Here is a 23,371-nt window from a genome sequence, read left to right on the forward strand (position 1 = left end):
AGCGAAGTGAAAACTCAAACCACGCGTTTTTAGATTGCACGAAACATTTTTACCATTTTCTGATAAAATGTTCACCAGAAAATACGAAACATTTCTACATTCAAGCTTGTTTTATAAATTACAACACTGGTTGCAGTTTCTCGAAAATTGTTCTGCTTAAAGTAGTGAAAGTTTCTGGGTTTTTGAAAAACTTCGTCAAGGAATCTTAAATATCCGCTAGTGCGAAATTATTTTCGTAAAATCTGCTGAACTTATTTTTTCCGTGTACAACCGAGCGAGCGTTAGCGAGTGAGGATATGTCGCTAGTTCTAATAAAGATTATGAAAAGACATAGTCAACGTCACTTTTGGTAATAAGTCTCAAAGTTTTTTGAATCTTTTCTAAAGCTTTATACTAAAAGTGAAGATCAGGTATATATATATATAGCATATATAGGGTAAGGGTAGACAAAATGCGTTACTAGGCACGTGTATACGTATATATAATACATATGTATATAAATATATACATGATTTATTATAATATTATTACACAATTCAATTGTTTAATCACTAATAACTTTTGAAACGTTTTTAACAAAATACTTTCAAGACGATGATGACGCTCGGTTGTTTGCTGAGTGTTCGCCTAACATTAACTGCACTGTAAAAAATTTTTCGGAATTTTTTCCGAAAAAATACGGACAGCACGGAGCCCCAAACGGTGGAAATTTTTCCGAATAAATAAAGGGAATTATCTTCCATGAATTTCGGAAATATTTCCTACTATTTATTCGGAAATTCTACTTAAATCATTTGAATATTTATGTAAAAAATCAAAACTGTTTATATTGCATTCTGATATATTAAAATAAATGTAAATTAATTAAAAAAAAATTATTATTTACATTTTTACGGAAGTACCTATTTATCTATCTACCACGATTTGAACTCTCAGCCTTATAGTGCTGTCTGTGCGTAGGGTTTTTTTAATGGAGTCTTCAACCATTGGGAGCGCGCGCCTAGACGCGCTCGACAAAGGGAGGCTATGAGAGTCTGCTGCAAAGTATCAGTTTTAAGAAACATGTGGAGTAAAATCTGTTCTTTCTAACTTCAATGGAATTTCGAAAGATTCAATCTCTTTAAAACTGTTGACCAACCGATTCATAGTATTGTTAACATTTTTTTCACATTTATCTAAATATATATATTTAGATTTTTGAGGAATCCCAGATAACAAAATGCGCGTTGTGTGCTACTAATATCATCTGCACGCGTGCCGATTTATCCGCACTATGCGCGTTCACTGGACCACTCAGATGCGTCATCATATGCGATCCATAACTGTCGCATATTGTGATGGGCACATGCGTGACGGTATAATGCGAATAAATTATATTTATACTTCAGCCTTATTTGAATTAAATAAAAAGAAAAGATTATTGACATTAGTAATTTTTTTTAAATTAAAATGTTATTTATAAAAACGATTTTAATTTAATATTTCAGTACAATTTTGGAATTGAAATTGTTAAAAACTTCCAAATTCTTTTTTTGAGGTTATATCTAATACAACAAAAATATATATGTACTTTAAACAAATTAAATTTAACTTTCTTATTTTGCTGCAGTACTAAAAATTAAATCCACAATAATTCCTCACAATAATATCGCAATAAAAAACAATAAAAAATGAAATCACAATAAAAACTTATTTTGATAACACACCACAAACAATGCTGTCGCCATTATAAAATGTGTGATTGCCGATACGGGTGGTTGCGCATCATTAATTGCGTGCGTATTAAGTGCAGTTCACTGCAAACGCATTCACAGCATTCGCACTGTGGATGGTAAAATGCGTATGGATTGACTCTTCTAGCAAGTCGCACTTGTGAACGGAACATGCTTATCATTTTGTATCACAGGCGCTTACGAAATGCAGTTCACAACACTCGCATTATTACCAGCGTCGCAGACGATAGTAAGATGCGTATATGAACCGACTCATCTGGTAAGTCGCAGTTAGTGCAAGAAACATGCGTTTAAATGCGACGCACGATTGTTATCTGGGAATATTTGAGAACTATTTACTGCATACACCGACACATTTTTATAGAAAAATTATGTTTCTAATTTAACAGTTTTTAAATTTAAATCAATAATGTATTCTAAGTAAATTTTCACTTTTTTAGATTTAAAGAGTAGTATATAAATACACATATCGGATTTTTTTCTTTAGTAATTAGTAACTCAGAATGTTTTCAGTACCTTAATTTTTGTCAAATAAATTTGTTTATACAAATTGGACCCAAGGCCACAATATAAACAAATTTATTTAGTAATTAGTGAAAAAAACGTTGACTAATAATTATAAATTAAATGTGAAAAAAATAATTTATTGATATACTTAACAAATGGTTAAAAAGTCAAATTTCGATAATCAGTTAACAGACAATTTTTACTGATTTCTGCTTTCAAAATTGAATCTTTTACTAATTCAGATTAGGAAAAAAGAAATATTTCCTACTAAATATTCGGAAAATCTGTATTTCCTCTTAACTTCAGAAATAGTTCCAATTAAGTATTGGGAGAAATGTTCTTTTACTTCGCTTCAGAAATATTTCATAATAATTGTGGTAAAAAATCCACTATCTTTGGAAACTTTACAAATAATTATGGAATAATATCCGACTTTCCCAGTAAACGAAAACTAATTGAAATGAATTAAAAAGAATTCACAAAGAGCTTTCGTGAATCCCGCTTTGTGACAAATACGAATTGGAGCCATGATGCAATTTTCCTGAATTCGTGAAACTGTATTGAACTTCCGAACCTTCTATCCGTACCAATTCACTGGACAAGTTTTGAGCCTTTAATTTTTTTCAATTCGTTAGCACGAATTCAATGCATTCCTTGGCCATTTCTTTCGAATGCGAATTCGTTTGGACAAATTGGTACATATTGAATTAAATTCAATTGAATATACAAAGAGCTTGAGTGAATCCCGCTTTGTGACAAATACGAATTGGAGCCTACCAAAAATGTTAATTCGTTTCAATTCATTTGAATTAGTTTTTTTTACTGGGTTTGTCGGAAAAATTATTTTTCCATTTAACTTTGGAAATTGTTATAGTAAAACTGGTAAAAAATCCGCGATCTTCGGATACTTTGCCGAAAATAAAGGAATAATTTCCGGTTTTTATGCGACTAGTATTTTTCCACCTACTTTCGGAAATATTTCCTATTCAATATTCGGAAAAACTGATTTCCCCCTAATTTCGGAAAAATTCCCGTTTATATTATCGGATAAAATTCAGAAATTTTTTACAGTGTACGTATGTGGGGCATTCCATTTCAAAACGAACCACCTTATAAACAATTGCCATTGTAAGACAATTTTTAAATAATTATTTCTCCTATTTATTGAAGCGAAACTTTATTTACTATTAGTGATTTTAAAAGAAAAATTTCTCAACTTTATGATGGTAAAAATTTTTTTCAAAAAAATAATAGAATTTATATGAATTATGAAACAAATTAAGTTTGAAAGTTAACCTTTTGAATATCTCAAATCATGTCGCGTCCAATTTTCTTGAAACTTATGTCAAAATGAAGCTTAAAAATTCGAGTTTTATCAGTTTTATTTCCTGTAAACATTATAATGGGCAATTCGGTTGAAATTAAGAAATTAATTAAATTTTACAAGAATTTCGAAGGTTATAATGTATGTATCGAGAGGAATTTGTTTTTTTCAAATTTTTACACAGTTTAACCTCTGACATCTTTGTAAAATTTAATTAATTTCTTAATTTTAACCGAATTGCCCATTATGATGTTTACAGGGAATAAAACTAGAATTTTTAAGCTTCATTTTGACATAAGTTTCAAGAAAAGAGGTCGTACACATAATACGTCACGTGAACAGGGGATTGGGGGGGTCAAGACATTTGTGACCACCTATAGAAAAAATGGCGCTAATGTATGGGACAGTGTGTGACATGGGGAAACGGCGGCATCTAAAATGGTCAAAAATCGCGTGACGTATTATGTGTACGGCCTCAAATCGGACGCGACATGTTTTGAGGTATTAAAAAGGTTAACTTCCAAGCTTAATTTTTTCTATAAATTCTATTATTAAAAAAAAAAATTTACCATCATAAAGTTGAGAAATTTTTCTTTTGAAATCACTAATAGTAAATAAAGTTTCGCTTCAATAATAGGAGAAATAATTATTTAAAAATTGCCTTACAATGGCAATTGTTTATAAGGTGGTCCGTTTTGAAATGGAATGCCCCATCCCGTGTGGAAAATACGACGAGGCATTGGGGAGGCCCTAGCCAATCTCCCTTAGGAATCAAAAGGCACTGGCGAGTTAGGAGACCGTATACTGGCGAGTATCTAGCAAGGCTGTAATGCTGTTTCTGGAGAATGCCTTTAATAGGGTCAACTGCCCAGTGCCTTGTATATTTCTGGCCATTGCCTTGTTTGTTTCTGGCCAATGCCTCGTCTTTTCCTAGCTAGTACCTTGTATTTTTCTGTCCAATGCCTTATTATTTTCTGACTAGTGCCTTGCTTTTTTCTTGTAATTGCCTTTATTGTTTATCGTAAATGCCTTTATATTAAAAAATATTATTTCAGTTTAAAAAATTCAATTAAAATGTAATATTAATACCCTATTTATATTTTGCAATTAATAAGACTAAAATTTTTTATACAAACAAAATTATTTCAATATTAATTGGAATGTACTAAATAAATTACAAAAAAAATTTAAGTTAAATCCAGATCATTGGAATTATTTATTTTTTTCATTTATTGTTTTGAAGCTGGAAGAACTACACACTCACACACAGTATTACATTTTATTTTATATGTAAATCGTAGTTTAACTTTCTTAAACCTATGCCTATATCGGGAAAGTGTCTAACGCAAGGATTCGAACACCTAACTATATATCGCAAACGCTGGATTTGATGACGTAGGAGACGCAAGGGAAACGCTTTAAACCGCTTGACCATTTCGGAGGTCGGAGAGTCATCGCTTAGAGAAATATTACATTCAAAAAGCAGAGGAAATGCTCTCTATCTCTCTTTCACTTATTGCAATCGAAATATGTACGTTAGAAAAATTCGAAAGATACCTAGAACCCCTGCTGTTCGAGTTTGCTTTTTCTCGCTCATTATATGTTTGGGGAATTCCCATAAGTTGTTTTTACAGGGTGTTTTCACTTTCCTCCATTTATTTTGAAAGCATAATTATTTGTACACAGTAATAATTATAAAACTTACAACAAATACAGGGATTTGTTTCTAAGGAAAATTTTTCAAGTACTTAGTTGAACCATTATAAAACCCAATTCAGTTGAATAGATATAATAGGTAACTAGCTACACTGTAAGTAGTTATGATAACAATTTTAAAACTCTTATAGAAGGACATAATACGCTTCGTACAATAGAAACTTGTGGACATACAAAAAAATTTTTTTCGGTTAAAATCTGAACTGGAATTTTAATTTGGCCTGATGTAGCCTGCACGTAAAATCTATTTCTTTAAAGTTTAGAGCAATAAATAAAAATTAAATTCTGAAAAGTGGGAGTAAAAATACCTGCCCAAGCATGAGCCAGGGTTCAGCCTGATTACTTACTCAGTGTCATTTTTGACATAGTCAGTAACGGTTTGTTCATTTTACATCTTTATTAAACAAATTGTATTTTTTTTGTTTATCTAGTGAAAGTGATTATTTGTAAATTGTGTACTTAAAAATATATAGCAATATTTAACCAGAAATGAACAAAACAGAACCGTGTAAAAATTCGCACTGACACATACCTAACCTACAAGCTGAGTCTCAAATATCATGAGTCATGAGTCGACAGAAACGCCATTGCGCATCATTGACGGGTACTATTAAACAAGGCGTTTAAAAGCATTTCTCGTGAGTGCCTTAACTGCGACTATAACGAGAAAATTTAAATGTCATTCACCAGTAATATTGTCCAAAGCACTAAATAAGCCTTGGATAAAAAGTTCTGTACGAAATTCACGAATAATACTATGTCGAAAACCCTTTTTAATTCATTCTCCAGGAATTCTATATTAGCAAAAGTCCTTTTTAAGGCTTTCGCCATTATTTCTCTATGGCATATACAAGTGATTCTGGTGATAGCCCTTTAAAGGCTTTCGTCAGAAATTCTATTTGGCATTCACGAGTGATTCTGACGAAAGCCTTACTTAAGGTTGAGGCCAGAATTTCTGTAAGGCATACACGAGGGATTCTGGGAAAAGCCCTATTTAAGGTTGAGGCCAGAATTTCTGTAAGGCATACACGAGGGATTCTGGGAAAAGCCCTATTTAAGGCTAAGGACAGAATTTCTGTAAGCCATACACGAGGGATTCTGGGAAAAGCCCTATTTAAGGCTAAGGACAGAATTTCTGTAAGGCATACACGAGGGATTCTGGGAAAAGCCCTATTTAAGGCTAAGGACAGAATTTCTGTAAGGCATACACGAGGGATTCTGGGAAAAGCCCTATTTAAGGCTAAGGACAGAATTTCTGTAAGCCATACACGAGGGATTCTGGGAAAAGCCCTATTTAAGGCTAAGGACAGAATTTCTGTAAGGCATACACGAGGGATTCTGGGAAAAGCCCTATTTAAGACTAAGGACAGAATTTCTGTAAGGCATACACGAGGGATTCTGGGAAAAGCCCTATTTAAGGCTAAGGACAGAATTTCTGTAAGCCATACACGAGGGATTCTGGGAAAAGCCCTATTTAAGGCTAAGGACAGAATTTCTGTAAGGCATTTACGAGTAATGCTGGTTAAAACCTTATTTAGGGCTACAACTAGATATTCTGGGGAATGCCTTACATTTTAAAAAGGCGTTTGCAAGTTATGCTCTAAATTGCCCTAAATAAGGGTTTCGTCAGTATTATTGGTAAATGCCTTGAAAAAAAATTTATAAATTATACTTTTATTGTAATATAAATATATTTGTAATAACTATTACATAAATAAAAGTTTATAAAAAGTTAAATATTCTTAAATTTTGTTCAATCGAGAAAAACTGGCCAGGGCCTTTCTAATCCCTTGTTTATAACAAGGCTAAACAAGGCTAAACAAGGAAATTTCCACACGGGATGTATGTATGTCCGCAATATTTTGTCCGGGATAAACACAAAGACAACTTGACCGATTAAAAGGAAACTTTACAGACTCTTAGGTATTAGTCTAACTTGAAATCCTAGCCATATCCTATTAAAAAATATTAAACTAAACGAAAGTTATAACTTTTTTCACAAAATTAAAAAAATTAAAAAATACAAATTGTCTTATTTTTCGTCAAATTGATGTGACACTTTTTGTAGCTACTTTCTAATGTAAATACAACTAATTTTCACTATAAAAATGAAATATAAATAATAAATCCGAATTTTTAAGCCAAAATCATATTTTTGATTTTCGACAAAATTTTTAATTAATTTTTGTTGTTGAATATTGTTTAATTGTTTTTGAAGTTGGTATTGATATCGGTTGATGTTTTTAAATTTTAAATTACGTTCATTACAATCATTTTATTAACAAGTTTAGAGTCATGAATTTTATGACTATTACAAATTTTCTGAAATCAATGAACGTGAGTTTGCATACAATTTCTATATTGATATTTTAAGGTTTTAAGTTTGAAAATTTCATAGTATGTAGTGTCATATTTAACGTAGAAAATAAAATATATATGTTCAATATAAGGGGTACAGTAAAAGTATCAATAAAACTTTTTTTTATTTTTTAACTCCTTATGACTTCTGAAAACACCTCCTAAAGTATTCATAACCAATTATAAAAAATAAAAGTAAATTTTTCAAAAAATTATTCAATAAATATAAAGAGGCATTGACAAATTAAGTAAGTCTTTAAGGGGATGCTGGGGTTCAGCTTTTTGTTACGACCAGTAGAAACATTAGTGCTAATGTATGTAGCCGAGTCTGACATAAAAAAAGTGGAAGGGTTTCAATTTGCAAAAGAATTTTAGGTAATTTATGGATGGCCTCTAACGATACATATAAGGTTTAAACGCGTTTTTCTAAAAATAACGTTTTTTAAAATTGCGGACACTTTATCTCTGAATCTACTAATCCGATTTTAATAAATAATAAGTAGTTTTATTAATTGACTTAAGTCAACTTAAGCCGGTTGTGTTGTTCGCACAAAATCTAAATTAATTTGCGTTTTCTGATGAGGACAGCAGGGCTGTCGAAACGTAAAATTGAGTTTTAATATTTGTTTAATATTTGACTTGGAGGATTGATAAATTTCTTGACAATTAATATTATCTTCTACCGAGTGATAAATATTATACTACTTAATAAGTAGTTTTGTTTGTTAGCATGTCCTGTGTGTGAATTCACCAGAAAATAGTCAAAAAATTAAAAAAAAAACATTTTTGCACACTAGAAAAATACTGAAAAACCTAGTGTATTTTTAAACAAATTATTGAAACATCTGCTATTTTTTCATTTTAGTCGATTTTTCATTATTGGTGGATTTCTATGCAAGACACCTTCCTTTTTAAAAAGCAGTTTGGATTTTTTATTTCCGATTTGTCAATCTTGAAATAAACTGTCCGCAATTTTTGGAGTTTCGATCTGGATGCTGTCTGCAGATTATGATATTAAATAAAAATTAAAAACAAACCATTATTTTTATTCTCCAAATATGTTGTAATATAGGCAAAAAAGTTTTTTTCATATTTATAATAAAAGACCTAAGAAAAAAAAATTTTAAATTTGGTCTTTTAAGAGCCTTCTAAAGTGTAGTAGTACCTTAAGACGCCATTAGAGCAAATTGGGATTTATGAATCAAAATTTTCTGATTTTTGAATTCTAGAAATGTTTTAGAAATGACTTTGAAAATAAATAACAAATTCCTATTTGAGCCGTTCGCTTGAAAAACGACTTAAGTGTTTTTGAGTCATTTTGGGAAATCTTAAAATTAACATTCATTTATAAAGTATAAGTTATTTAAAGCATTATTATTTCATTTAAGGTATTAGTCGCGTAAAATGGTTTTTGTCAGATTTTTTCAAATTTTACATACTTATTCCTGAAGTATTTATCTACAGAATGAGACCAATTTCATTAATTTTGACCGTTTCAAAGCTTCAAAAAATGAATTCAAAGTTCATACATTTTGCAGAAAGGGAACACCCAATGCATGTATTGATTTTGTTTAATAATTATTTATATGATAACTAATCGTCAGATTATGAAATAAAACTACCAAAGTATTCAATTAGATAAAACAAATGAATAAAAAAAACATGACATTTTTTGACCGCCCCAAACTATAAATATATTGACAGAAAGTTAAAAAATAACTAAATTATATGAATTTTCATATGAACGAATAGAGTGGGGGGTTAAACTATCTCTCTCACTCTCACTGCCCCACTCTAGTAAGCTGCCCGGTAAACTTTTGGCCAGAGCCAGCTGCGCGACTACTATCGGTTCAAAAAGTATAGTCAGTTGACTTTGAAGGCTTGTAACTTGAGTAAAAAAAATCGAACAATATTGAAACTGGATGAAATCAGTAAGTAATTTATTTCTACGTTAATGTAGAAAATTAAAAACTAAAAAAAATTATAAGTTATTAATTTTTGAAAGGAAAAAGAACATGTTTTTTGACACTATTTTTAATAAGGCCTTCTTTGGGAACATGTAACTCGTTTAATAAGAGTCCTATGAAGTTCTTGATTTTTTTCTATGTTCCTTAAATCTTTCTGAATAATGTTATTTAAACAAATAACCGTTATTATAATAAATTTTTGAGATTATTAAACGAAACCGTAGTTGTGTTATCTTTGTTGGAAATTAAGGAACGAAGATGAGACAAAGCACACTTTACGGATAATACGACACTTCTTATGATTCACCAAAGAAATTTTGGGAAAAAAATTATTTTAAGTAATTATTTGCAAAAGTATTTTCAGTTTTTTGCTTTATTGCACCATTAGCAGTCAGGTGCATACTACTGTAAGTCTTTTTGTCCGAGACTCCAAGTTTAGCACTACTACCTTTTTTTTGGTTATTTTTTTCTGTGGTTGAAACTGATTTATAACTTTAAAGATCTGGTTTCTAAAGATGTACAGAGGTGTAAACACCCAAAATATTTTTCCTGACTTAAGAAATTCAAAATTGTATGTAGGTTTGGGTAGAAGTGACCTGAAGTCCTCACTTACCTGCTCATGTCTACAATAATACAGTTTCTCGCATTTGAAATGTCGACGCCTATGGGAAATGGTTTATGATGGTGTGCACCTTACCACTAATGGTGCAATAAAGCAAAAAACTGAAAATAGTTTTGCAAATAACTTCTTGAAATAATTTTTTTTCCAAAATTTCGTTGATAAATCGTAATAAGTGTCGTATTCTCCGTAACGTGTGCTTTGTCTCATCTTCGTACCTTTCTTTCCAACAAAAATAACATGACTACTATTTCGTTTCAAAATCTCAAATAGTTATTATAATAATTGTCAATAGTTTAGATATTATTGTTCATAAAGGTTCAAGAAGTCTAGAAATAATTTATGAACCCGATATGATTCTTATTGAATGTTCTACAAGGTTCGAAAGTAGACCCTGTGAAAATGATGCCAAAAAACATGTACTTTTCTGTTTCAAAAATTAATAACTCCTGACATAATTTTTTAAAATTTATTTTATTTTCTACAGTAACGTAGAAATGTTGCAGCTACTGATAGTAGCTATTTCAATAGGGATATGGAAAAATTATACCTACTTGAAAAACAAAAAAAGATTTTACATGGGATTTTTTTTTAAAGAAATATAGGCTTTTTGGGTTTATGTAAGGTATATTTATCACTTAAAATGGTGTCGCAATTTCCCATACGGTTATACATGGGAATCCATATGGTTTCCTTTATGAAAGTGGATCCCATGTAGATTCCCATGTGGGAATCGAAAACGTGTTATAGAAAGTGACCATACGTCCCGGATTGTGCGGGACTGTCCCGGATTTTTCCCCTTTGTCCCGCAAAACGTCCTGCATTTGACATAAAATGTCCTGCATATCCCGGAGAATAGTTAAGAATATCCTGCATCTACAGGTTAGCACATAGTAGCGTATATAAGTGTGAGAGAGATAGACTTCGTGATATTTTAAGAAAAATTCAATCGTCAGAAACATATGTGATTCAATGTTACAAAATAAGCATAATATAAATATGTAAATGTCATAAGACGAGCCTTTGTGTCAATTCTATTTTTCTATTTTCTTGTGACAAATGACCTTTTTTTTTGTTTACTAAATCATATAAATAAGCGGGTGTCCCGCATTGACACTATTTCCATATGGTCACTTTAGTTATAGTTTCTACTAATACATTTATCAGAGTGTCTATCAACCGCGAAGGAAAACCGAGAAATAGCAGGGAATTAAATTCGACCAGGAAAAATCGGAAATTTTCTTATCTAATTAAAAAAAGTTTTATTATATTAATTCGTTTTTAAAAAATTGCTTTTTGCTTTAATTTTTATTGATGTAATATTTTTATTTGTCAAAATTTAAGCCCTACATTCAGCCTACAATATAGGTCTTATTTTAGATTTTAGCAGTCGTAACGTAGGGTCTACTTGCGATACAATTAGTTCGAATTAGACTCTACACAACTCCAAAAGCTGATGGAAAATTAGGATTAATTTTTAATACATTAACTGAAATACTACAAACGCATAAAGTACTACAAATTGACAAATACTGTTCTTTAAATCTGAATTAGTTAAAAATAGTACTTGATAGGAATAGTATATTGTGTGGCAAGGGCAGAAAGTTGTCAATTCCTGACCGAGTTCAAAATTTGCCGCACGAGCGAAAAAAGGGTGGCAATCGTACGAGGTCAGAATTGCCATTTCCGCCCGTGTTGCACACGATGTTTTTTGTCCAAATGCGCGATAAACAAGACGCATCCGTAAAGTCCCAGTAAAAAAGATTCGATACACGGACCGCGGAGTTCGTATACGAGCTCGGTAGCTCGTATGAGAAATATGAGAAATCTCTTATACGAGTCTTTTCCGTAATGAGAAGTGTATAGATGCTTGTATACGAGGTGACTTTTAAAGCATTTTTCTTAATATAACACTATTTTAAAGTAAATGTAGATAATAGAAATGAATTTTCAAAGTAAAACAAAGCTAAATTTATAAGGGAAATGAAGTTTTAAGAAAAAAAGGATAATTTTATTCAAAAAATTTATTCACACTGAAAACAGGTTAGAATTTGATAATTCCTTGTTACTCTAACTAACCGACATTAGATATTTCTCGTATACGGTAAGCAGATTTTGTATTAAATTTAATTATTTTATATAAGAACATTTATATAATAAATAAATAATAATATATTATTAATTAGTAATGAAAAAAACTTATTTATTCTACCGCCAATACAAAATCTGCTTACCGTATACGAGAAATATCTAATGTCGGTTAGTTAGAGTAACAAGGAATTATCAAATTCTAACCTGTGAATAAATTTTTTGAATAAAATTATCCTTTTTTTCTTAAAACTTCATTTCCCTTATAAATTTAGCTTTGTTTTACTTTGAAAATTCATTTCTATTATCTACATTTACTTTAAAATAGTGTTATATTAAGAAAAATGCTTTAAAAGTCACCTCGTATACAAGCATCTATACACTTCTCATTACGGAAAAGGCTCGTATGAGAGTTTTCTCATATTTCTCATACGAGCTACCGAGCTCGTATACGAACTCCGCGGTCCGTGTATCGAATTTCTTTTACTGGGGTAAATCCAAAAATGAATATGTAGGGGAGACTGGGGCTAAACCGGACAAGTGAAATATTTCCGAACCCATGAAGAATTTCAAATAATGTAAATAACCTGTGAATGCACTATTTCGTGATGCATATGTTGCATGAGGTTTTAGGGACATGTCATTTTTCTTGTAATAATAGTTGCCATTAATATATGAAAATGTCGTTTTTCGCAGTAAAAGTAAAAAAATTTTTTTCTTATTTTTTTGGGTTTTTATCGTTATAATTAAAGTGCACATATTATATTGCAATTTTTTTATTAGCTGAAGGTGTACTGAGTTTAGTAGAAAAAAAATTTAATGAAAAACGTTAAGAAGAAAAAATTTATTGCAGGTTTTATTAGATGACGGTGTGGGGCTAAATCGGACGTCGTGATAAAAAAACAATCAAATTTGCTAATAACTAGGGGAGAGTGGGGCAAGACGGGGTACTTAAGGTTTAAAGCGCAAAAAACGAAAATTATCGAATATATACTTTATTATTATTTTTAATTATCATCTTTGGGAATCAGTCTTTCGTAAAAAAGGCGTACAAAGGCCATCTGTTTCTTAAAAAAGCTTATAATTAATAATATTGAAAAAATTGCAAATCTCCCCATCTTGCCCCACCGGCGGGTAAGATGGGGTACCCGTAGGGGCAAGATGGGGTACTGACAAAAAAACAACCTATTTCTGTCGACAAATTTTACAAGTAAAAGTTGCGTCTTCATCTTCATGCATAACTGCAGTGAGCCTATTGGCCGTAGACAAAAAAAGCAGGCCAGCCCTCATTTGAGTCTAAATAATAACCATTACAATAGAGACAAGGTGTATTTTCCACTTTACCATCGCTAATTGATGATTTAACCTGACAAGCTTTTTTCTTTTTGGTCACTCTTATTTTATTCAGTCTTGATTTTTAGTAGTTTTCTTAACTTCTCTTATTTCTCTCTTTTTTTGCTTAATTTGTGAACCCCGACTTGCCCCACTCTCCCCTACCCCATCTTGTCCGCACCTACGAAATTGAATAAAACGATTAATTACTACAATTTACGATTCAACAAAGAAAAAAAAACAAAATATAATCGCGATTGGTTAATTCGTTTGTCAAATAAGGCCGGTACCCCGTCTTACCCGCTACCCCGTCTTGCCCCACTCTCCCCTATAATTTCTTTTCTATTAATGAACTATTTTATATTATATTCTTTGCATAGAACCACTTTATCAATAAATAAATAAATAATTTATTTTAAAACACGAATTAGCAAGCGAGCTGCTGAAATCAAACAAGTCTGAAAACTATAATTCATTTTATATTGTATTAATTACCTATTTTACATTTTATACATATTATATTCTTTGTATAGAACTACCTACAAATAAATAAACAATGAATTGATTTGAATTTTCTATAAAAAAATGAAAATTTGTGTCTCTCTCTTCAATTAATTTGCCGTGTCCGATTTAGCCCCATGGGATGACCGGTTTAGCCCCACCAATTTTGGGATTTTCGTTTTTGAGGTAGTCACCTTCGAAGCAATATATCACCAAAGCTACTGTAGTTTTTTAAAAACGAACAAGTAGTATTTGTAGGTGAAGGAACAAGCTTCAAAACGGTAAATTACTCTTTAGCAAAAAATATTTTTTTCTGAGTTTTCTGGTCAAAGACCAAATCTGTCCGGTTTCGCCCCGGTCTCCCCTACTTTGGAAATACATTGAATGTATTTCTTAATTACGTAGTAATTAAGTTACTATATTATAAAGTTAAATAGTTAGTAACTAATTTAGTTAGTAAGTTAGTTAGTAACTAAGACAGTAAGAAACCAAGTTAGTAACACAGAAAAAAGTAAGTGTTGTTTTAACACCAAATTTGGTTTTAAAACGACACGCAACACTTTTTCACCAGGGGTGTTATTTTAACCCTACAATCGTTATTAGTTTATATTACTAATTACACCAATACTAGTGTTGAAACGACACCACTTTCCACCACACCAATGTCAAACAACACGCAACATATTTGACACCTACTTTTTTCTGTAGTAACTAAGACTAGTAACCAAGTTAGTTACTAAGTTAGTTAATAACTGAATTAGTTAGTCAGTAATTGTTCATTTGGTTTTGATTTTGAGTAATAGAAAGTGATAATATTTTAATTAGTTACGTTTAATTAACACTTCAAAAACACATGGAGGCGGGCGAAAAAGTCATTTTTCCGCCCACTGTTAGTAGTCTGTTAGTAGTCGGGCGGCAAAACCTAACTTTCCGCCCGCTATGCATGTACGGAAAGTCGAGTTTATCGCGCATGTAGGACAAAAAAGTCATTTTTGTCCTACCTGCACGGAAAGTATGTCATTTCGGGCACTTAGAGCGGGCGCAAAGTAACTCATTATTATCACCCAGGGGTAGGGGAAGAGTATTTTGCGCCCGCATGTTAATTATTCGATTTTCTTCATTAAAATGTGATATTTTCGAGTTTCTTTTTATGTTGACTATAAAAATGCAAACATTTTCAACTTGTTTTATTTTGTCCAGAAAAATGTGCAATTTTTTTTCGATTTTCTCTAAAAAAAATTATAAAACATTTGATTTTGTTCACATTTCGGTTATAAAATTGGCAATTACTATATTTCCAGAATACATTGTTTTCTTATTTCTATATTAAAACTTGTATCATTATAGACTTCAAAGAGTTAACATTTATATAGAGTTTAATTTTTAACTAATATGAGCGTTTAATCGCTCGTGCACTCAATGACATAGGGTCAAAATAAGTGAAACCGGCCACTTGAAAAATTTTTATCTCCAATTTTCAAGTTATCTATGATTTTTAGTAGATATATGAGTACACTTTTTCCCCCTAAAATATTTTTCAAAAAAAAATTTTATTTTTGAAGTAATTAGGTATTGAAGTTTTAGGTCATTTTATTTTCATTTTATTATTACTTTGAAACAAATAAAGATAATTAAGTAATTTTTTTTAAAATTAAAGCTTAAAGTCTATACTTTAAAGATGAAATAAAGCGATTGCTAAAAAATGAAAATTTATAATTGTTATTAACAATTCTTTTAAACAATTGCAAATTGAAGAATGTTCTCAATGTTTTTGAAAGATTAAATTACGATATATTGATGCGCAAAACTATAAGGATTCATTTAAAAAAAAGAAAAATGAGTAACTTCCAATATTATAGAAATTATGTAAATTTTGCTGACAAAATGCAAGCAAAAATTGACTCAAGTTCCTGGAAAAAGATAAAATTGCAAACGAATAAATAAGATCTTCTTTTGTTTTGTTAGAAACTTCACGCTTTTAAGCGGATTTTTAAGATTAAAAATCGATTTTGGCCTGCATTTTAGCAGAAAAATCTACACAATTTCTATAATATTGGAGGTTACTCATTTTTCTTTTTTTTAAATGAATCCTTATAGTTTTGCGCATCAATATATCGTAATTTAATCTTTCAAAAACATTGAGAACATTCTTCAATTTGCAATTGTTTAAAAGAATTGTTAATAACAATTATAAATTTTCATTTTTTAGCAATCGCTTTATTTCATCTTTAAAGTATAGACTTTAAGCTTTAATTTAAAAAAAAATTACTTAATTATCTTTATTTGTTTCAAAGTAATAATAAAATGAAAATAAAATGACCTAAAACTTCAATACCTGATTACTTCAAAAATAAAATTTTTTTTTGAAAAATATTTTAGGGGGAAAAAGTGTACTCATATATCTACTAAAAATCATAGATAACTTGAAAATTGGAGATAAAAATTTTTCAAGTGGCCGGTTTCACTTATTTTGACCCCATACTTTTCATGCAGTTATGACAAAAAATTATGTTAGCATCATGGGCGCAAAGGTGATTACGACTTTAGCGAAATCACCTATTTTGCGCCCTTGATACGAAAATAACTATTACTGATTCAAATAGTAATATTTTCCTAATGAAATAGTTAATGATAACTAATTATTAGTTTTTTCTAGTCAAATTAAATTCCCGTTTGGTAGACACCTCTTCAAATATATTAGTAGAAACTAAAACCCGCCGAAGACGCACAGTGGGTGATTTGGTCGAATTTTGTATCAAAATCATATAACTCTGAATCTGAACGTCATAAATGAATACAAGTTTTTATTCTTTCTTTTTTTTAAGATTAGACTCTACAGAATACTCTCTAAATCTGAATTAGCGAAATTCCACTAATTTCCCAGCTATAAGTATATCACTGATTCAATTAGCGTATATACGCTAATTAATCAGTGAAATTTCACTAATTCACAGCGTATATGACGGGTTCCACGTCAAGTGACCCAGGTCCAAATTTTAAATGTTTGGGATCGGGTTAAAAGTTTGCACAAACTGTAGTCCTATTAGATACAATTAAAAATACCAAATATTATTAATTTATTTAAACAAATATCAAAAACTGGAGGGGGTCAAAGTTTAAATTTTTGGTCTAACATGGAATATTTGAAAAATTTGTAGTTTCTTTAAAACAAAACGAAAATACGTTTTCTTTTTTGGGTTTTTCTTCTGTTTTTCAACACTTTTTAATGGTGTAAACAAATGTAGAAAAAAAAATTTTTGACCTTGAAAAATTAAATTAAAAAATAAAATTTCATTTTTTCATCAAATGGGCAGTTTTTATTTTTTAAAAAAAATTTTTATCATAAAGGTGAGGTTTTTTCCTAAAAAAAATGTATAGGTCAAAACGTGGGTCATATTGGATAAATTTAAATTGATTTAGATCATGTGCATCAACGGAATAAGAAAATAAACGTCCTTTTTTTAAAAAGTGTATTAATTTGTTAACTTTGATTTAAAAAAAATTATAAATAATTAAAATCCCCAAAATCGGCCTCGAAGGATGTCTTAAGAATTTATTCCCCTTTAATTTAAGACAAAGAACACTCAAATCGGTTAAAAATTGTAAGCTATAGACATTTTTTAATAGTAAATTGTAAAAAAAATTCCACTGTGGGCTGGTGCAGTGCAGATGTAAATGCTTAATTTGACCAGTTAAAAGTTCTTGTCCCACGTTTTGACCTATATATTTTTTTAGGAAAAAACCTCACCTTTATGATAAAATTTTTTTTAAAAAAAATAAAAACTGCCCATTTGATAAAAAAATGAAATTTTATTTTTTAATTTAATTTTTCAAGGTCAAACAATTTTTTTTCTTCATTTGTTCACACTATTAGAAAGTGTTGAAAATCAGCAGCAAAACCCAAAATAGAAAACGTATTTTCGTTTTGTTTTAAAGAAACTACAAATTTTTCAAATATTCAATGTAAATTTTTGACCTGGGTCACTTTTCGTGGAACCCGTCATATACGCTAATTGAATCAGTGATATACTTATCGCTAGGAAATTAGTAAAATTTCGCTAATTCAGATTTAGAGAGTAGTGAAAAAATAGGGAGAAGCAATAAAGAAAATTTTATAACCTCAAAAATGTACATGGAAGTCAGCAGTTTCGGTAAAAAATCTCTATTATTTATGATCGTGCAAGTATAAAAATTTTGTTTTTTTCAAAACAACTTTTTTCGAAGTAGATTTTGAGCCAATTAATTCATAACAGTCATAAAAATTAATAAAATATTCTTTGGTTTTGAATAAATAAGGTTATACATACCATACTTTATCTCTCCTCGTTTACACAGAACTGAGAACAACTCTATCGGAAACTTAAATGGTCTTAAGGTTTTTTGAGGTCGCTGATTACGAATCTGAAGTCAGATTTTCCAAATTCAAAATGGCGGATCCAATATGGCGGATGACATAAATAAAATTTGATCGAATTGAGTTAAAAATTGCTACTCCATGGTTGCCACAAAATCTAGATTTCAAAATTTCAGGCTTTTTCCAGGTTTTCCAATTCAAAAATATTAAAAATTCCAGGTTAAAATTTAGGAATTATTTGTGATGAAAAAACAAGTATTTTACAAAACAGTGTTAACAATATTCATTATTATGTAGTTATAAATTAATGTCCCCTTAAACAGTTAAAATCACAGGCATTTTTATGTGAAAGTGAGACAATAATACTCACTTACCTATATAAGGGTAATTTTTCTGAAAGTGCTACTTTTGATATTCGATTTTTCAATTTACTTTTTTTTAAATTATATGGATTTTTTCTATTGACACTACTTTATTTCATACTCAAGAGTAAGAATTTAAGTTGCGCAAAATTAATTTGAAAATATTAAAGTCTTTCTTCTTTGAATTTTACTAGAGCCGATAAGTAAAATTTGAATATTTATAAAAGCAATAATAATATTCCTCCTTTTTATAAATAATATATATGGAAAAATTAAACATCAGATCTTTAACTTTATTTTAATGTGCATTAAAAATTTTTTTAGAATATTTTTAATGTATAAAAACATCATTAATCATCATGATGTAATTTTTTAAAATGCACATAATGATAGAAAAAACCTTGTATTTTCTGGCACTATTTTTAAAAATTTTCTAAGAATTTGAAAAAAAACCATAAAAATTTAGTTTTCTTATAGAAGTCCTATTGGAGAAATGTTAAAAAGACTTTGGAGATGAAATTATTTTAGTTATTGCATAAATTCAGTTGAATAAAATTGTTTAATTTTTTTTAATGATAAGTAAGTGCTAAATTTTTACTATGAAAATGGTTAATAATATTATTAGAGAGTAGATTTTATAAAATTTATCGAGACATCAAAAATGTCACTTTTCAGAAGAATCAGTCATAATTAGAACATTCATGTCAATTCTAAATTAAATAATTTTTATCTTTTAACGTATCAAAAAATTTTGACAATCGTAATACTAATAAAGATATAAATTCCTTTTTCTAGAACAATCTTAACAACATTTTTCACAGTTTTAGTCAATAATTAAAAAGAAAAATTAAATTAATTTAAAGAGAAGATAACATGGAAAAGGAAAATTGCATGTTAACATTTTTAAAGAAAAATAACAAGTTGAATGGAATTTTTCTTAATATCTTTCATTAACCAAAAAAAAAATTCCAGAAATTTGTTCAAATTCCATGCTATTTCCAGGTTTTCCAGGTTGTGTGGCAACCATGTACTCAGGGGTTTTCGGGGTCGATGATTGCAAATCTGAAATCAAATTTTTGAAATTGTAAATGAAATAATAAATAATACGTTATACAAAATTGTTCTTATGTCTTATATTTAAATTTTTGTTTTTAACGATAACATTTTTTAAAGTAAGTTTTTATCGAAAAATGTAGTAAGATTATTTAAATAACATTATTTATAATATTTGAAGAAAGGATATTAGAAACAAAAAATGAAATAAATGTTTAGAAATTTATTAAAATCTTTGGCAACACTTTTGGTCAGTTTAGTCACTGTCATAAATCGTTGTATCACTTTCAGAACTTTCTATTTCCTTGTCAATTAGCATCTCGTTTTTATCAATTTTTCCGAAAAATAATATTTAATGTAGGATAATGTCACATTGAGTGGACCACCTGAGTTTTTAAGTTATCTGACAGCGGAAACGTGAAATAAATAAAACGAATAGCAGCACCGCACCTAGAAGCCGTAAGAATTTATGTTCTTCGATAATCATATACGTTATCGTTTCATGTAACGCATTTTTAAGAACACAAACCAAAAGAGAAGTCGCTCTTACAATGAGTAAAGTGATTCGGAAGTGTAAAAGTAGTGTAAAATTTAAGTTTTGAAAGGTAACTAATTTTTTTCCTACTACTTTGGACATTGAAATTGATTGTCTTAGTTTAATAAGGTGATAATTATGACTCAAAAAAAAAAAAATGTTGGTGTCTGCCATAAAAAGTTGCATGTCACCATGAGTGGACCACAGTTTATAACCATGAGTGGACTGCCTGTTTTTTATATTTTTAATGTCAGTTTAACATTTTTATGGAAATAAATTGACAATAAATTGGTTTGAAACTGTTTTATGTTCTTTATTAATTTTTTTGTGATTTTGATGTGATATGTGCCAAAATTATTGAAAATGGTTTCACTTGTAAACAATGCGACACAAACATGGTCTGAAGCTGCATAAGCATAAATTTTGTTTCAATATATCAGAAATATTAAAGACATTAAAGAATTTAGAATAACTTTTACAATTTTTTAAGAGTGGTCCACTCAAGGTTACACTTTTTTCATTTCTTAAAAATGATCTATTTTTTTAAAGTCAATTGTTTTTCCCAAATAAAAAAAATTAAAGCTATTATGGTATAAACACTTATCTAGGGATCTAAACTAAAGCTTGGAATAGAAACCTCCGATTAATTTGCTGTCATAAAGAATTTTTTAGAAAAAAAGCTTAGGCGGCCCACTCAAGGTGACATTACCCTATGAAAGCAATTTTTAACATCTTACAAATTGAAACTGTATTCTTTGTAAATTTATTTCTAGTAATATAAATACATAAATTAGACATTAGATAAATTAATTTCGATCTTATACAGTATGTATTTTTGATTGCATATATAATTAAGAAAAAAGATAGAGTGTATGTTTTCCATTTACCCTTTTGCAATAAATTGTTTAATTTCTGCGATAAAAACTTACTTTAAAAAATGTTAACGTTAAAAACAAAAATTTAAATTTCAGACATTAGAACAATTTTGTGTAACGTATTACTATTTTATTATCAATTTTAAAAATTTAATTTCAGATTCGCAATCATCGACCCAGAAAACCCCTGAGTAGCAATTTTTAACTCAATTCGATCAAATTTTATTTATGTCATCCGCCATATTGAATCCGCCATTTTGAATTTGGAAAATCTGACTTCAGATTCGTAATCAGCGACCTCAAAAAACCTTAAGACCACTTAAGTTTCCGATAGAATTGTTCTCAGTTCTGTGTGAACGAGGAGAGATAAAGTATGGTATTTAAACCTTTTTTATTCAAAACCAAAGAATATTTTATTAATTTTTATGATTGTTATGAATTAATTGGCTCAAAATCTACTTAGAAAAAGTTGTCCTCTATTCTGTAAAGTCTAATCTATACTCTCCAAAAACTTTTATTCATTTATGACGTTCCGATTCAGAGTTCTACGATTTTGATACGAAATTCGACCAAATCACCCACTGCGAGACGGGTACGACGCTAGTTTACTATAAATTTAATTAAAAAAATTAACAATAAATTTGATTTAAAATATTTACTATAAATTCTACTGTGTAAAATCAAACGAAGAAAGCTTCAAAAGTTTCGAAAGAAGAAAACTCTTTTTATTGCTCTTTTTTACAAAAAAAATCTATCTCTAAATACACTAAAAGGGATATATAAATATTTTTTTCCATTTTTTTATCGGATATTGTGAGAAATATACTCGAGAGAAGAACATAAGCAACAAGTTCATTTCAAACATAGGAAAAAGTTTCTGCCTTCTTAAGCAACTTTCTTTTATTTACATTTCATGGGAAATTTGATATACAATTTGAAACTCAATTTTCTTACTCGTTTCTTTTTTATCTCGTTTTTCTTTCTTTTCCTTTTATTCCTGTGAAAATAAATTCACATTGTTTGTTTTTATTGTTTTGAGACTTGGGAAATTTAATAAAAAAAAATAAATATTGAGGTAATGCTAATAATAATTTTTTTCATATTTCTCTTTCAAAACTTACAAACATGGTTGATTTTCTCCAGGTAAACGGCAGCACAATTCACAAGCCTTCGTTGCAGGATCGTTTGGCCCTGGTATGCACTGACAGGATTCCAAGCCGTAAGCTAGACAAATGCTGCCCGTGCACTCCTGAAAATATAAAAGAAGCTCTCATTCTTTGCAGTCAACTCATGAGAATCGAGGATGATCGTTTTCAATGCGGTGAAGAAGGAGGAAAAAAAATTATCATCAATTTTTCCCAATGCTTTCTCACACAATAGAAATAAATTTTTATATTTCATATAAATTCCTTCGTCTTCTTAAATATTTATTTTTCTTCATTTTCTACTTTCTTTTGGGTTGGGGGGGGGGGGGCGGAATTATTCTTCACAATTTCACACAATGTAAAATTAATTTCTATTCTGAATTTTTCATTTTTTTAAAATGTTTTCACAAAAATTGAATATTTTTCGAAACAATTTTTTTATAAACAATTTTATTTTTTTTCATTTTTTAAAAATTAAATTAAATTTCTTTGCGATATTTTTAACTAATATTGTACATTTCCGTTTGTAATAAAGTAATAAAAAAAACATTTCATTCTGTATTTTTATATTCCATTTCTATTTTTTTTTCTTTTTAACATATTGCCGATTTCTAATGTGAGAATAAATAAGGTAAAATATAAACTTGTAATGTGGATATGAAACGAATAAATAAAATAATTATTATTGCCCAGCGAGAAAAAAAGAAATGGAAATTATTTCTTCCAAAAACACAACGTTTTAATTTCTTTTTCTGAATTAATTTTTTATTTCATTAAATTTTCTAAAAATTGAATATTTGAAATGTTTATTTCACTCTCTATATTTTTTTGTACTATTGTCGAATTTTAAAGTATCCAAAAAAATTATCTTGTTGAATAAAAAAAGAAATAAATACGAAAAT

General features: G+C 29.3%; 2 protein-coding genes across 9 annotated transcripts in view; one reads left to right on the forward strand and one right to left on the reverse strand.

Annotated features, from left to right (window-relative positions):
* LOC122510573 (ATP-dependent RNA helicase abstrakt) overlaps positions 1-22,730 on the forward strand; it is a 276,756-nt gene extending 254,026 nt beyond the window's left edge. Inside the window, exon 11 of the mRNA XM_043625335.1 lies at positions 22,468-22,730. The gene's annotated coding sequence lies outside the window, so the exon portion shown is untranslated. The remainder of the gene's footprint in view (positions 1-22,467) is intronic.
* LOC122510570 (disintegrin and metalloproteinase domain-containing protein 10) overlaps positions 1-23,371 on the reverse strand; it is a 1,090,443-nt gene that overhangs the window by 37,658 nt on the left and 1,029,414 nt on the right. For all 8 annotated transcript variants that reach the window (XM_043625327.1, XM_043625328.1, XM_043625329.1 and 5 more), the window contains one exon: positions 22,446-22,573. In XM_043625327.1, the coding sequence (XP_043481262.1) occupies positions 22,446-22,573 (128 nt within the window). The remainder of the gene's footprint in view (positions 1-22,445; positions 22,574-23,371) is intronic.

Source organism: Leptopilina heterotoma, unplaced genomic scaffold (genome assembly GCF_015476425.1).
Source record: "Leptopilina heterotoma isolate Lh14 unplaced genomic scaffold, ASM1547642v1 Lhet_70, whole genome shotgun sequence".
NCBI lineage: Eukaryota > Metazoa > Arthropoda > Insecta > Hymenoptera > Figitidae > Leptopilina > Leptopilina heterotoma.